General features: G+C 52.7%; 7 protein-coding genes and 1 non-coding gene across 8 annotated transcripts; 4 read left to right on the forward strand and 4 right to left on the reverse strand.

Annotated features, from left to right (window-relative positions):
* Positions 1–381: 381 nt before the first annotated feature.
* Positions 382–653, forward strand: CC1G_15345 (hypothetical protein; the record flags this gene model as incomplete). The annotated part of the gene is made up of 2 exons (XM_002910392.1): positions 382–390; positions 429–653. The coding sequence occupies 2 exons, from the start codon at positions 382–384 to the stop codon at positions 651–653; spliced, it is 234 nt and encodes a 77-aa protein (XP_002910438.1).
* Positions 654–1926: 1273 nt separating this feature from the next.
* Positions 1927–2310, forward strand: CC1G_02159 (hypothetical protein; the record flags this gene model as incomplete). Its single annotated transcript, XM_001834371.1, has 1 exon — positions 1927–2310. One exon carries the CDS (start codon positions 1927–1929, stop codon positions 2308–2310), a length of 384 nt encoding a protein of 127 aa, XP_001834423.1.
* Positions 2311–3653: 1343 nt separating this feature from the next.
* CC1G_02160 (hypothetical protein) lies at positions 3654–4232 on the forward strand (the record flags this gene model as incomplete). The annotated part of the gene is made up of 1 exon (XM_001834372.1): positions 3654–4232. One exon carries the CDS (start codon positions 3654–3656, stop codon positions 4230–4232), a length of 579 nt encoding a protein of 192 aa, XP_001834424.1.
* A 1117-nt stretch (positions 4233–5349) lies between these two features.
* CC1G_20196 lies at positions 5350–5445 on the forward strand. The gene has a single exon. It is a non-coding gene; the product is annotated as a tRNA-Asn (tRNA).
* A 174-nt stretch (positions 5446–5619) lies between these two features.
* CC1G_02161 (hypothetical protein) lies at positions 5620–6252 on the reverse strand (the record flags this gene model as incomplete). The annotated part of the gene is made up of 4 exons (XM_001834373.1): positions 5620–5657; positions 5715–5798; positions 5857–5946; positions 6042–6252. 4 exons carry the CDS (start codon positions 6250–6252, stop codon positions 5620–5622), a joined length of 423 nt encoding a protein of 140 aa, XP_001834425.1.
* A 955-nt stretch (positions 6253–7207) lies between these two features.
* On the reverse strand, positions 7208–8943 carry CC1G_02162 (hypothetical protein; the record flags this gene model as incomplete). Its single annotated transcript, XM_001834374.2, has 3 exons — positions 7208–7268; positions 7341–8265; positions 8313–8943. The coding sequence occupies 3 exons, from the start codon at positions 8941–8943 to the stop codon at positions 7208–7210; spliced, it is 1617 nt and encodes a 538-aa protein (XP_001834426.2).
* Positions 8944–9676: 733 nt separating this feature from the next.
* CC1G_02163 (hypothetical protein) lies at positions 9677–10762 on the reverse strand (the record flags this gene model as incomplete). Its single annotated transcript, XM_001834375.2, has 1 exon — positions 9677–10762. Exon 1 carries the CDS (start codon positions 10697–10699, stop codon positions 9677–9679), a length of 1023 nt encoding a protein of 340 aa, XP_001834427.1. The 5' UTR covers positions 10700–10762.
* Positions 10763–11196: 434 nt separating this feature from the next.
* CC1G_02164 (hypothetical protein) lies at positions 11197–13612 on the reverse strand (the record flags this gene model as incomplete). The annotated part of the gene is made up of 4 exons (XM_001834376.2): positions 13347–13612; positions 12951–13286; positions 12096–12902; positions 11197–12038 (listed from the first exon to the last, which is right to left on the reverse strand). Exons 1-4 carry the CDS (start codon positions 13540–13542, stop codon positions 11197–11199), a joined length of 2181 nt encoding a protein of 726 aa, XP_001834428.2. The 5' UTR covers positions 13543–13612.
* Positions 13613–13934: the final 322 nt, after the last annotated feature.

Below are 13934 nucleotides of genomic sequence, written 5' to 3' on the forward strand. Positions count from 1 at the left end.
GTGTTGTATCGATCGGGCACAACCACCTACCCTGGATCACGCCTCAGAGCCTCAGAGGCCCCCCGCAGTCGTCAACGCCCACCGTTAATACTCGGACGACTTTACGAACCCTGACGAGATTACGACGACCTCCCGACAAGCATCCACTTCGAACCATCTTTCCATCCTTCCACATTCAAAACTCGAAACGCGACTACTAGACAGGATGTTGAGACCACCGGCTCCACGACGATGCAAGATCTGCCGATATATCCCTTTCCTGATCATCGCTTCTGGTTGGGCTTTCAACAATTCGGAGAGCTCGAGGAGGGAACTTCAATCTAGTCGGGAGCATTGGGGGTTGAACGAACAGCGTGAGTGCTTCAGGTTTTCCGATCCTACATGGCCAAGGTCAGTGTGAGCTAACTTCAATCTGGACTTGGTTACAGGTGGGAGGAAGTGCACCGCCAATTATGTCGATGCGGCAAGCAAGATTACGTCCTTTCAGTGTGCTTGTGGACAATGTTCGAACAGCCAGCCGCCGCCGTATCGTCGATGAGTTTGAGACATCGATTTCACACGTGTCGAGTGGGGAACTTCACTCCGTCAGGGAGTTGGAGTTTGACAGAGGATTAATTATCGTCATCGGCGCCTCGAGAAAGATCCAAGGCTAGAAGGGAAGGACCCTGCTGCGAGAGCACGAAGGGCAGTGTCTGGCGGGCATTGGGGCCCTTCAAGGGAGGCAAGGGGATGGAAGGCCATTGGAGGGAGACGACAACTGAAGCACGGAGCCTGGATATACTGCCATGCTATCGTATGGCATTTCGCACGGCGCGGGTACTTGAAGCCGCTTACATGGGCCTCGGCGCTTATTTCGAACTGCGAGTAGGATATCCGATATTGCCAGTCTTTTTTCATGACAAGCGCTCCGATTTTGGGAGCTTACATAGTCTTGTTGTATTTAGTATGTGTATGATGTGTATAATAGTGTTCGTCTTTGGATGTGGGGATGAGTTATCGGGAGAAGGTTTCGATATTTCGTTCTGGGGAGTGTTGCTAATTGTTACGGAGGAGCCTGAGGGAGAGCCTCTCGGGGACGAATAAGAAGACCGGCACGATGGTTAGTGGCTTCACTCGGATGGTTTGGAGTCTGTGGAAATTCAGAGGTGGTCTCAACGGCTAGTAGGGGGAGTGATTGACAATCGTCTGTTCGGCAATCGTGAAGGTTGTGGGTCTCTCTGTGGATTCAGTAGAGGTGTAGAAAGACGTCAATTGTTTCTGCATTTCACTTGCTGTGAAGTCGTCGCGTCTTGACGAAAGCGAGTCCGACAGCGGCTGTGGGCCACCTAGGCATGGAGGCGCCTTATACTCGTTGCCTTGAATCCCACCGCCGCGCCTACTACACGTAGTACTGCTGTGGACTGGAAAATGGAATGGAGAGCACTATTACTGACCTATAGCCCACGCGCCACCCACTCTATCGCTTGGCTGTAAACAACCGTTCCGAGCCTTGTGTTTTTGTTGTTCTTCCAATGGCGCGACGTGGGCGAAGCCTACACGTACACACCCATTCCAAATTTCTATTCACCCCTGTCATTGTCTGTGGTAGGTAGGTCGTTTGCCGACGGGTCTCTAAACAGGAGTCTCTTGAACTGAGCCATAGCAACCACCTTGAGTGTGGATGATGAAACTTGAAGGACGGAGAGGCGGATGTCGAGGTATATAAGCCCTCTCGCCATCCGTTGGTTGGACTCATAACACAACGCAATCCAACCCCCCACATCCAGCATCCTCAAGCCAAACCCAAGTTACCAAACGCTCGTTCTCAACGGAGTAATCGCCGGAGGAGATTGCATTATCGCAGGAGGCGTCGTAGCAAGGCGAGGGGAATCGCAAGCATCAAGCAATAAGGGCACCAACGCCATACACTGGGTCCACGAAAGCGGCATGCAATTCCCCAACCTCGACAAAGCTCTACAAAGCCTTCCTCCGCCCGCCGTCGATGTCGTGATCGAGAACAGTTCCATTAAGGACAACGTAGTTATCACCGGTGGAGGGCAGTTGACACTGAAACGGGTCCCTGTCGATGCACCGAATGTGGATAACGGTACTTCAGAAGTCCAATTGCCGGGCGCTTCAGCAACGGACTCGGTCAAGCAAGATGGAATGGGACCTTTGCCAACGAACGATGTCATGGAGGATCGCGACAAGTTGAAGGAGGGGTCGCCTGTAGTCGAAGAAGGACGAAAGACGGGCCTTGACGATGACTCACAGGCCACCTTGGAGGAGGAAGACGCCGGACAGGATACTCAGAGCAGCACGTCCTCTTGATCGACGACTCAGGATTCGGTTATGTCTTTTTACCAGTAGGAATAGGGAGGTCTAGAAGGCTGAATGTATCAGTCCGGATTTTATATAGCGTACTCTCTAATTGATGTACATACCTCTTCTCTCAAAAAATGAAGCACTGCGAGGATTAGCAAAGTACCCTCGTTCTCCTTCGATTCAACCTTAATCAAGTTGTCGGTGCCATGTGCGGGCGGGAATTGAATTCCTTGATTGCAACAACGGATACGGCCGAACATGCTCGGATGTCTTTGGCTTTCGGCTTTCCAAGTTGTCTCTATGTAAGCGCTGGGAGCAAACTGTTTGCTGTTCATCCGTCGACAAAGTCTGGCCAACAAGGCTCGAAGTGCGCCCCAAACGACGGCGACGGCACCACCGAAAATTCCAATCCTCCAACCTAGCACTCCCACCCCCATCTGCTACGCCAGCGTAGAATGATGCCTACGCGGACCAGACGGCCCCGTCGAATCTACCCTGTAGACGTTCCAGGATACCATAGCGTATATCCGCACCCCTGTGGACGAGAACCCATGATCCTGACCACACGTGTTCGGTTCGTGGACGGCCATCTAGAATGACTTTCAAGCTGAAGTCAATACCGCCCGGGTGTATAATTGGGGTGTGAAACGGAGGAGGGAGAAGAGGACACCGAGAGTCGTCTTTCGTTCACGTCGACGGGATATCGCCATTTTCGCTGTCTCATGGTACTCGATAAAGGCCCTTCCCCTTAATCTAGTTGCCATATCCTCACCCGAGGTCCTGCACACTGAATGGGAAAACAACGATCGACTGCCGTGTCTGCCCTTGGCCTACTCATAAAGCAGTGTAGTGTCCAAAGTAAGCCCTCTCCTTACTCACTACAATTACAGCTCTGAATTGACCGTCGTTATCTTGTTCCAGAGAGTCATGTAGCAACGTAACTAATGACATGGAATTGCACTTGACGACCTGGCTTCATTGGCCGTACAAGGGGCTAATTGTTCTCCAACTCCCGGATAAGCTTGGCGGGCAGTCGCGCCAGTGGAGGAACACAAGGCGGGCGAGTGGTTGGTGGTAACGCCGTGTGTCCGCACGGAGGGGCCTGTGGGCGCCCCCGCTTACACTGTCTTCTTCATTCCACATTCCACAGACAACAGCTCCCTTGTATCGCGACGTCATCGCATTCACGAGATGGTGGACTCCTATATAACCCCTCCTTAGTATCCCAGATTCGAAATCCATCAGACACAACACATATACATCCTAACACGACACCGCGCACCCTCGAACATAACCTCCATTCGTCGTTCGACATATTCATTGGTACCCAGCGTAATCACTGATCCAAAATGCCCGGTCCTCGCGAAGCGCCCAACCACCTCACCACCGACCCACCCCAATCAACAGCGACACATGAATCTCCAATGATTATAATGAAAAACTGCATCGTTGGCGGTTTCGCCCTTGTCTCAGCTGGAAATGTTAACCTCTCCACGACGCCGCTTCCCCCACTGTCACCTCCGGGAAATGATCACCTTCAGGGACACCACTGGCCCCAGGATCCGCTCCGGTTTGGGGTCGGAGGAGCTGGCTATGGCCATTATGGCTGGGGTTCAGGGGAGTATGAGCGCTTAATGGAGAAGGGGACTGTAGGAGTAGGACGGAAACACTCGCTGAACACTGTGATGAACAATCCGTTTTTCGGAATGCGAGTGGACTATGGTCACTGTGGTGCGCATCTTGACGGTACGAGTCGAGGTGATCATGGGACAGGCTTTCGAGGCGACCCCGGCACAGGCTTTGGAGGTGATCCCGGCACAAGTGCTCGAGGTGATCTTGGTACAAGCAATCGAGGTGACTCCGGTATGGTTCCTCAGGGTGCAAATATCGAACCTGGGTGCAACCTCCCGCGACTGGGAGGTATGTAGTTAGCGTAGAGATGGACGGTTTGGGAGATATGGGAATAGCTGAATCCCTAGAAAATCTATTATCTGAATTCTTCTCTCTTGGAATGGGAGGAGGGGCGCACGTACTACTACGTAGAATCGGGTCTGTAGAGACGTGGCGCATTTTTCTCTCTTCGTTGGTATCTTTGGAAGCATCAAACGGAACAAGGGTGTTCGGGACTCGAAAATGGGAAGAATACTTGATTCTTTCGAATCCGAAATCGAGTTCGGTTTCTTTCAGGTTTCCTGGAGGCCGTTTATTCCCGTTGTCTTGAATTTCACAGCACGTCTACCAACCGTACTACTGCTGTGTATTGTGAGATGGAATGGGGAGAACTATAGCCCGCGCGCCCACCACTCAATCGATGAGCTGTAAACAAGTCGTTACGAGCCTTGTGCTTTTGTTGTTCTGGGTGCTCACGTTTGCACACTTGGACCAGCGTGATAATCGACCGGTATATCCGCGACGAGTCACGACTTTGGTGAAATCCGTTTCCATGAATCCATGCACGCTTTGACTTCTGTTTCTGAGATATAAAGCTCTCATGTTTGAGGCTGAGAGAGGGACAGAATTACACCCACCGCTTCTACCATTAGATCTAAACCAGAAACGACGTCGGAATAAGTATGACAGGAAGATCTAGCATTATTAGGCTCGGAGGCCCTCTCTTTGTAATCGCCATATCCTACTTCAGCCCAGACCACCAATCACGCGCAGCGACTCCGAGTCCGAGACAAGAACCCAACAGACACCAAAAACGGAGGAATAGTAGAGATAGTAACGGCAATGGCTTCACCCCTCTAAATCCTAGCACGGTAATCCACAGTGAGCCGTTTCCCCATCCCAGAGGCGCTAAAGGTCGTAATAAGCCGTCAAGCCAGAGGGCGGATTATGTTACTGGAAGTTCCACTGGCAAGTCCACGGAATCGAGGGAGCGGTTCGTGTTCGATAAACCACCACCTACTAACAACCACATCCACTAGTACGCAGGGTGGTTCCGTATAGCACATTACGAGTAAGGATTTCAATGCATTTGTTTCCTTCGTCTACAATACATACTTGCGCATCGCGAAGGACTATGAAATAGGGGCTTTCACGTGCCCCATGGCTGAGTTGGTTACAGCGTCCGACTGTTATTAAGCGCCCGTTCGCGTGGCAATCGGAAGGTCGTGAGTTCGAGCCTCACTGGGGCAGCTCATATTTTTGTTCTTCATCTGAAGGTATTCACTTGTTTGGCATCAAGACTCGTTCGAACTTCGTTCATTTATCTCATTAGAAGCCGTGGATAAATATATACAGAGCTATTGTTGGTACAGGAATATTGGGCCGTCAGGGCGGTGTACAAGTACAGCATTGACAGTGCGCTTTTCACTTGCGCTGGGCTTGGTTCGGATATCCTTGCTTCGCTGCAGTTTTATGTTAGCCCTCACAAGCTCCTAGAATATGAAGAGACAAATACGTACCCTGGGTGGGCCTGCCAGATGAATCGAAGGCGGGAGTACCTGTAAAGCTCGCGTGCGGGCCCTGCCAACCCGGTCCGTGCTTGACTGTAGCTCTGATATCAGCCCACAGAGGCTCTCAAGACTCGAAGATAACACTACCCACTGCGAATGACCTTGCCAGCAGAGTTGTAGATAGGAATACCGCACGGCGAGTTCGTGCCAGGCTGGCCCTGAGTCGATCCACGCTGCCGCCCTGCAAATGCTGTAGTGTCAGCCCACAGAGTCCCAGGACCCACGTCCCCCACAACTGAAGGACAAGCTTAAGCTGCGCACGACGGGGGGCCTTACCTGAATAATTGACGACGGGTCCACTAGCGATGGTGGCACTATTGGCAAGTGTAATCGGCGTGCCATCCGTCGAGTTGAAGTGCAGGGGTGCGGTGGTTCCGGCCACACGTTGGCCGTTGACCATCAAGACGCTATCGGTATCCGTGTAATCGCCCGAGGTGATTATAGCATCTCGTTGGATGCTGGTGTGCTTGCTGTGGTTGACGTTCATCGTGAGTGTGAAAGTGAGAGTACAAGAAGTGGGTGAACAGAATCGTCTCTTATCCTACTTCATCGATTAAGGACAGGTCTTTATAAGTCGAAGACGTTGATCTGTACAGCATAGTGTGGGTCCGCTGCAAGTCACATTGCTCGGTAGACACTTCACAGAACAATGCCATGTGTGTGAAGCCTTACGGTGACATGTATAGCCTGACGGGGGACTTAAGTCGGGCGTGGGCACACCCTTTTGTTCTAGATATGGCGATGGCGCCGTAACGGGCGCTTATTCGTGCTTCTGTACCATTCAAATGGAACAGACTCGGAATCCGAGCGGATCCACGTATATATAGTGGTACACGCATGTTAAGTATCATCTTGGAGGACTCCTCCAATACCATCCCTCAATATTGGGCTCTCCACAAATTCTGCGACATTGGAGGAGGTACAGGAATGGAGTGGGGGTGTCCTGTATCTTCCTCGCTGCTAAATGAGCCTGTGTGCTTCATATACTTAGCCCCAGCAAGACGTCCTCTATTGGGCGGCGCTCGCCCAATGCCGGTCAGGATGGGGTAGTATAGCAAGACGGGCAGCGCTTATCAAGGCAATAGTACTTGTAGATATCGCACTGCCTGAAATGTACGTCAAGACAGTCGGACCAATGGCACTGTCACTCACCGTGAAGGGTGTAAGAACAGGCGTCCTCGGAATTGGGACAGTAGAGTTTTAATACAAGTATTCGTTGTCATTGAAGGGACTTGACTTTCTATTACAGAGGAGTTCGATCCTGAAGTTGAACTAAGAGAAACATAAAAATTGCGATTAGACTACAACAAACGCTCATGACTACGAGGGCTACAATATGCTACGATAGCTACACGACAGCGAAAACTAGAATTACTGTATAACACAAAGGCTACTTGACAACTAATCAATCCATGCGAAGAGAATACATGCTACGAGTCCATCTACGATGTCTCAGACCTCACCACCATCCTGACAACCGCCCTCAAAGGGAGCGTCAATATACTAAAAACCCGAGCACAAACAAAAGTGAAAAGATTCAGAGGAAAGGCGACGAAGGACCCCAACCAGTTGTACCCGTAGGTAGACTTGGATGACCGGTGGTGCTTTCGGGAGGAATGACGCTCGGGAGACGGGATGTCTTCGGCGACAGAGCGAGATTTGGCGTCGTCTTCTTCCACGATCGTTTCCAGCGTGTCAGTGAGTGAGCCGGTCGAACTTGCTCGCCGTCGTTGATTGGAGAGCGATGTTCGACGTTTTTGACCAGCGGGGATTTTGCGCGTGTAGCCGAGTTCAACGACCCAGTGTAGAGCAGCAAGAAAAGCTTCTTTGAATTGGATAAGCACCCTGGTCGCATCCTTCCCTCCTCTGGCACCGATGCCCCGAAGCTGGATATCCTTCACGACGTGCTCCAAGCCCTTCACCCTCCCTTCGTACTTGTCCCACTTCAACTCCTGCTTTTGAATAGCAGCAGCCATCCCAGACTCGACATACTCCGCCAGCTCTTCGTTGCAATGCACAACCTCTCCCCTCATCTTCTTCACCCCTTTCTCCAGTTTCTCCACCTTCCTCCGAAGTTCAGCGATCTCCTCCTGCATGATCTGTTGCTGCCGCTCCTGTCGATGCCTCTTCTCCGACTCCTTGGCGTCCTCCGAGTTGAAGCACATCTCGGGGTAGTGGATGAAATCGTGCAATTCTGCGGTGCGAGTCTGCAGCCGGTCGACGAGGTGTCTCCAAGGTCTCATTCCTGTGGCTAGGACAAAGAGGCCAGTGCTGAACCAGGAGACGGCTGCATCACCGAGCACTGAAGCGGTCCCGTATCGTAAGAGCAGGGCTCCGAGGAAGGGAGAGACGAGAGTGAGGAATAGGAAGAAGAGTTCTAGGCGACGGAGTTCTGTGGCAGCGAGGTGTGCGTAACGCGTTTTGGGTGAGTCGGTAGACGCCGGAGGAAGGGGAAGCCCGCGTCTACGAGGTCGAGCCTTCTGGTACAATGTCCAGGGAACTGAGAGCATCGTTAGATCTTGTCTGGATGATTTGAAAGCAACACACTTTCGATAATCTGATGCAGATAGAATATAAGGAGGACCACCAGCAGGAGGTTCTTGATGTGATCTCCACCGGTAAGCCAATTCCCGATTGGCGAGACCAGGGCCACGACCACAGCCAAGTCGAATTCGTACCATGTTTTGGAGGACGCAGGGGATCGAGGCCCTGAATCACGAGAACCACTAGTTCCGGAGGCTTGCGGCGATACGCTCAGGCTTGCGGTATCCAACTGTGGCCGTGCTGGAGGGCCCCTGGTGGGGTTCGAATAGATCTCCTGTGGATGTCCGGTAGGCTGATTGTCGACAGAGACATGCCGGTCCTTTTCCAGGGATTGTATAGCCTCGTAGCTGGTATCCTGGTCAACATAGTCAAGCTCGTCGTCCGAGGAATCGAACCGATGTTTAGGCTCCAATGGCGACGGTTCCTCGACGTCATCTGGCCTCGATGTCTCATTCTCCCCGCCTTTTTCCTTGTAGTCGATATTCGACGAAGAATTGTGGACAGGGGTTTTACGCCTCGTTCCAGAGCCGTGAAGGCTTGAAGTACGGTGTAGAATGTGCATTCGCCGTCGCAGGCCTGGAGGGGATTGGCTGCGTCTGTTGTCCGAGCTAGCTGTTGTCGTTTTCGTAGACATTGGGCTCATCGCCTCATTGTAAAAAGAGGTAAGTGTAGAGTTAGGATTGTGGTCGTTCACAGTGGGTTGGCAGCGGTGGTCGTGGCGGTCGAGAACAAGGCGCGTTCCGGACGACCACCAGACCGACGCGTGCCCCTATTTAATCTTTCTCACGGATCGGCATTTTCCGCTGATTAAAAAGGGGCAACTTGGCGGTCCAAATCCTCTGGACACCGACACTTTGCTGCTCTTCCCTCCTCGCTGTATTCCCGTGCCCGGCTTTTAAAACGGGCTTTCTGGAACGGACACTCTCAGACCTCAGCCTTGTCGTCCGCAAGAGTGGTACGAGCACGTGTCCCTCGATGTCAGTGGGACATGAGCCTCTTCCGTAAGGCGTGCTTCCTTCACATAACTGAGGCTGTAGTCCTTTACGACTACTCGGAAGGCCATTAAAAATTAATAAGCGGGTCTAGCTGACCATCCCACTCAGAGCTCCCAGGCTACTCGTTATAATTACACTTTTCTTCTTGCTGCCCTAAGCGCCCGTATTACATAATACACGGCACTTAGCGCCTGGCGACTGTTAGTTCTAGTCCGAGCACACACTGCGCTAAAATCCCACCGTAGCGTCAAAGCTTCTCACTCCACTCCATCCGATCGTCCGATTGGCAGGTCGATATGATTAGGATGTAACAAAGGAACAGGTATAGGATAGGTAGTTGCGACCCCGTAAGACGATCCGGACGATTTCCCTCTACGCCGTCATAGCTACGTTGGTACGAGACTGTTCAACCATGTTTTCGACTTGCCCCATCGGAACAGTTGCCTGATTCGTTGGGCTAGACTGGGCTTCTTCCAGCATCCTGTTACGCTGAAGCGTCTCCTTCCTACCCTTAACGGCCATAACCCCAATCGAAATCCACAGTAAACCGAGGACGAAAATGACGATTAAGTGAATGATCGTATATATGGTCTCGTTCCTGCCCTTCCGATGTTCCAGGTATTCCAAGTCACCGGGTGTAAGTCCAGGTAGGTTCCGGTACCTGGTATCAGACTTGATCATCGACTTGCCGCTCGCAAGGGCGTAGATAACCACGCCACCTGAAGCAAGCCAGGCCGCGGCGATGGTAAAGCATAATATGATGGTGAAGAGTCCGAAGTAGGGGTGAACATGGTTGAGTTGTGGGGTCGGGGGAGGGTTATATAGCGCCTTGGTCTCGCGTTTCCGTTCGAGTCTCTCTCTGATCAGCAGAATGGTGCTGCCGATGGCGCTGAGACAGATGGCGATAGGTCCTACGTAGTAGGTGGTGTATCCTCGGTACACGGCCAGGTAGGGGATTTCGACCAGGGAGACGATGAGGGCTCCAATGAGGCACTTGTTGATGGACGAGACCCGGGGAGGGATGACTCTGATGGGCACAACTTGCCATTGCCAATTAGGAGGATGCTGGATTGGGGCTGGGCCGAAAGCTTGATTAGGGTGCCAATTCTGAAGGAGAACCGAGCCCTGAGGCATCCCGCCAGGGGTTGAGTCATGTTGCTGCACATTGGGCAGAACCGGCGTGTGGAGGGGTGTCGCCGCGGGCGCTTGATTGGTGTGACCGCCTAAGCTATCCCTCTGTACGTGGTCCTGTGAGATCGAGGCAGGGAGAGGCTGTAAAGAAGGCGCGTTTTGTGAATCCTGGAGCTGTGGGGTGGGAGGGTCGTTTGGATGCGACATTGTCGCTGCATCTCGACTTGATCCTTGAACGAAAGTTGGCGGCTGGCTGGACGCCATGGTAGATAAGTAATGAGAGTCTGCAAGGGAGTGACTGTGACGAAGGGGGCGGACGGAATTGACGGGAAGAAAGATTTTTGTCGAATTGCATCTGGCAAGCTGAAATTTATGCAGCCTGAGAGTCGATAGCCACCGTGAAACATCTGATTGGAATTTGGTGCTGTTAGAGTGCCAAAAGCCACCGAACAGCGCGCCCGTCCCTTGGTCGGGGAATCACTGGGATTGTCGGGCACCGGTTCAGAAGGAGCCTTGGCGTGGACCGATGGTACATTGTCCTTAAAACCAAAGCCCCGTTGCCCCGAATTCCCGACTGTCTTGTGAACACTGATAGAGATTGAAACAAGTATATTAGTACATCTAAGTATCGTTGATTTGGGGTATAGAGATATATGAAGCTGGGCGTGTATCGCGAAGCAAAATCACAAGAGAAACAAACGATTTGAATGACAAAAAAACCAAGTCCATCTCTTGGCCCACAACATGGCCCAAATCGCCGCTCACTTCTTATTAGGTTTGAAGAGCTTCTTGAGGACATTCCTCTTCTTATCTTTCCCAGACGAACTCGGAGTGTCGCTGACGTCCGAGTTAAGGGATAGGTTGGAGCCAGAAGCCCGGGAGAGGCTCGCACCAAGGGTCGCCTCAACCTCGGCCTCGCCTTCCTTCCCAGGGACGAACAGCTCCACCAACATGTCACCAACATAGTCCCCCTTCTGCCCTCCCGGTGGAGACGTAGAGGAACTTGTTTGAGTTGGAAGGGAAGGCGACGAGGTGGATGCCTTGGGCGGCAGGCTGTTCAGGCTTACTCGCTGGAGCTCCTCTGTGATTCCTGCTGCTCCGCCTGATAGAGGGGCAGGGGTATCTTTAGGAGTCTTGTCGACTCGAGCCTCTTTGACCGGGGTTGGAACTCTGCTCTGGCGTGTAAGGGTGACCTTCTGGCCTTCAGGTTCCGTGATGGGCTCTGGAGACTCCGAACGAACCGGGGAAGGACTGCCCTCCTCGAAGTCGCTTCCAACACCCTTTGGAATCCTATTGTCTTTCGCAGTCTCTGACGCCGTTGGGGAAGCGGATCGAATCTGGACTTTGGGAGCTTCGGAACCAGCGTCGCTCCTCGTGGGACTGCTTCGTCGACTTCGGGAGGCTCGCTCCTTGCCCTTGCCAGAAGCTTCCTCAATGGGAGACGATGACCGAATGCGAATGGATGGGGTGCGGTCAGAACCTTTGGTGCTCATGGTATCAGAGCTCGGAGAGTCAGAGCGCTTGTTCGAATGTTCAGCGAGCACTTCAATGCGCGACTTCCCGTAGGGGACGGGCTCTGGCTTCTTGGGAACAGGAGCGGAGACTAATGGCTTTCGTTGAGAAAGACGTGCGGAAGATGATGGGAATTCAATCGGCTTACCGTAGCTCAGAGCGCTATCAGTGCTCTCCCGGCGGACGGGAGGAGTAGCGCTGGGTTTGGGTGCCGGCGAGTGACGCCCATCGCGAACGGATGTGCGTGATGCCTTCTTCCGAGTGTCCTTGTCTTCACGCGGCACAGAGGTGCGCGACACCCTTCGATACTCCTCTTCTTCATATAGCAAGGAGGTGCGCGACTCTCGACGACTGTCCTTCTCCTCGCGGTGGAGGGAGGTGCGCGATCCCCTTTGAGAAGCTCCTTTATCTCCTGAGCGCTCACCTCGATCACGACGCGCAGGCTCCTCGGGAAGCAGGTGCACTGGATCTGGGTAGGCATCATAGCCTTGTACCTCTTCTTCTTCACACTCGTACTGTTCAACCTTTCTCGCCTTCCGCTTCGATGTCCGTCGACTCGTCCTGTTGTCGCTGTACTCCTGGTAGTCCTGGCCCTCGTAACATCGACACTGGTCCCTCCAGTCATTGCAGTACGGGCAGACTTCATCATCATCGTAATCGTGATACTCGGGCTCCTGGTGTGATGTCCGTGCAGGCTGTCGATCTTGGGAGCGAGTCTCGTGTTTGCGATGTCTAGAAGTACTCGATCGCAGCTGAATGTCAGACTGTCGAGACGAACGCTCGTCGTACGGTTCATGGGACGAACGAGGCCGCTCCCGATCTCGCCTCTTCGAGGGAGCACGATGGACTTCCGGGAGAAGATATCCAGGGCTGTGATGTTGGGGAGTAGGGAATGGAGGATCATCATCATCCTCGTAGACGTCTCCAAAAGCCGGTTCCGCAGATGCAGACCGATCTATAAAAAGTGAGCAGGTGGCTTCTGGAAGGCGATTTAAAGACTCACAATGAAAGGAATGAGAGGAAGACGGGTTCTTCCGGCGAACCCTGGTGGTTGTTGAGTAGCTGTGTGTGGCAATTGGGGGACGCGCAGCTTGTGCGACATTCCTCATCGCCTCGGCAAATGCATTGTGGGCGTCTTCGATGAAGGGTGTTGCCTGATCTGGATACCGCGAAGAGCGGGGCGCAGCAACTGGAGGCCGTGGCTTTCTATACCCGGGAGGAACAGGTACATGATCGAAAGGAAAACCGGGGGTATCCCAGTCGTCGGATTCTGAAGATGAGCGGTGACTGGGGTAGTCTCTTCGTGACCCCGATCGCGAGGAGCTGTGTCTGCCGTAATCTGTTGGTCCTAACATTTAGCATCTTGGATTCGATATCGGTGAAATGAAAGGGTATTTACCGTACGATGATTCGATCGAACCTCTTACGTTTGTAGAGTAGTCGTTGAAGGAGTCCTTGATTTGGACGTTATGGGTGTTTCCGGAGTTGATCATGTTCATGTTCGTGCGGTGCTCGGTGTTGTAGATGGACCCGTTAACGTCGATGAAGTTGCCGCCGCTGATGCCTACGTTACTAGAGGAATCTAGGATAGGCATTGGTGCGCCTGTATATCGCCTGTGTACTGTTACAGAGCTTACGAGTTGGAAGCAGGTTGCGAGGGGAGACTGGGAAATGGAGTGAGGAGGGGCCAAACCCTCTGGTTCTGGCGCTTTTAAGGGGCGTGGGGGCGTGGGCGCGCTATAGTACAAGCGCCTCAAGTGCTGTTGTTAAAGCGATACAAGGCAGGGCCCTGGCTCGGCTCGCTGTAGATCCTGTTCAAAATACGGATGAATAAGGTCCAAGGGTGATAAAAAGGAATGCTACGCTACCGTTGCTGTGTGCTGTTCGAAGCTGTTGTATACGCACGTTGGTATTGTGTGGCGGCCCCTAGCGAGCGAGAGAGGCCAAACACAAAGCGAAGAGGTGGTGGTTTCTGGTCAGAAGCCTA

The sequence above is a fragment of the Coprinopsis cinerea genome (assembly GCF_000182895.1).
Source record: "Coprinopsis cinerea okayama7#130 chromosome 10 map unlocalized cont3.10, whole genome shotgun sequence".
NCBI lineage: Eukaryota > Fungi > Basidiomycota > Agaricomycetes > Agaricales > Psathyrellaceae > Coprinopsis > Coprinopsis cinerea.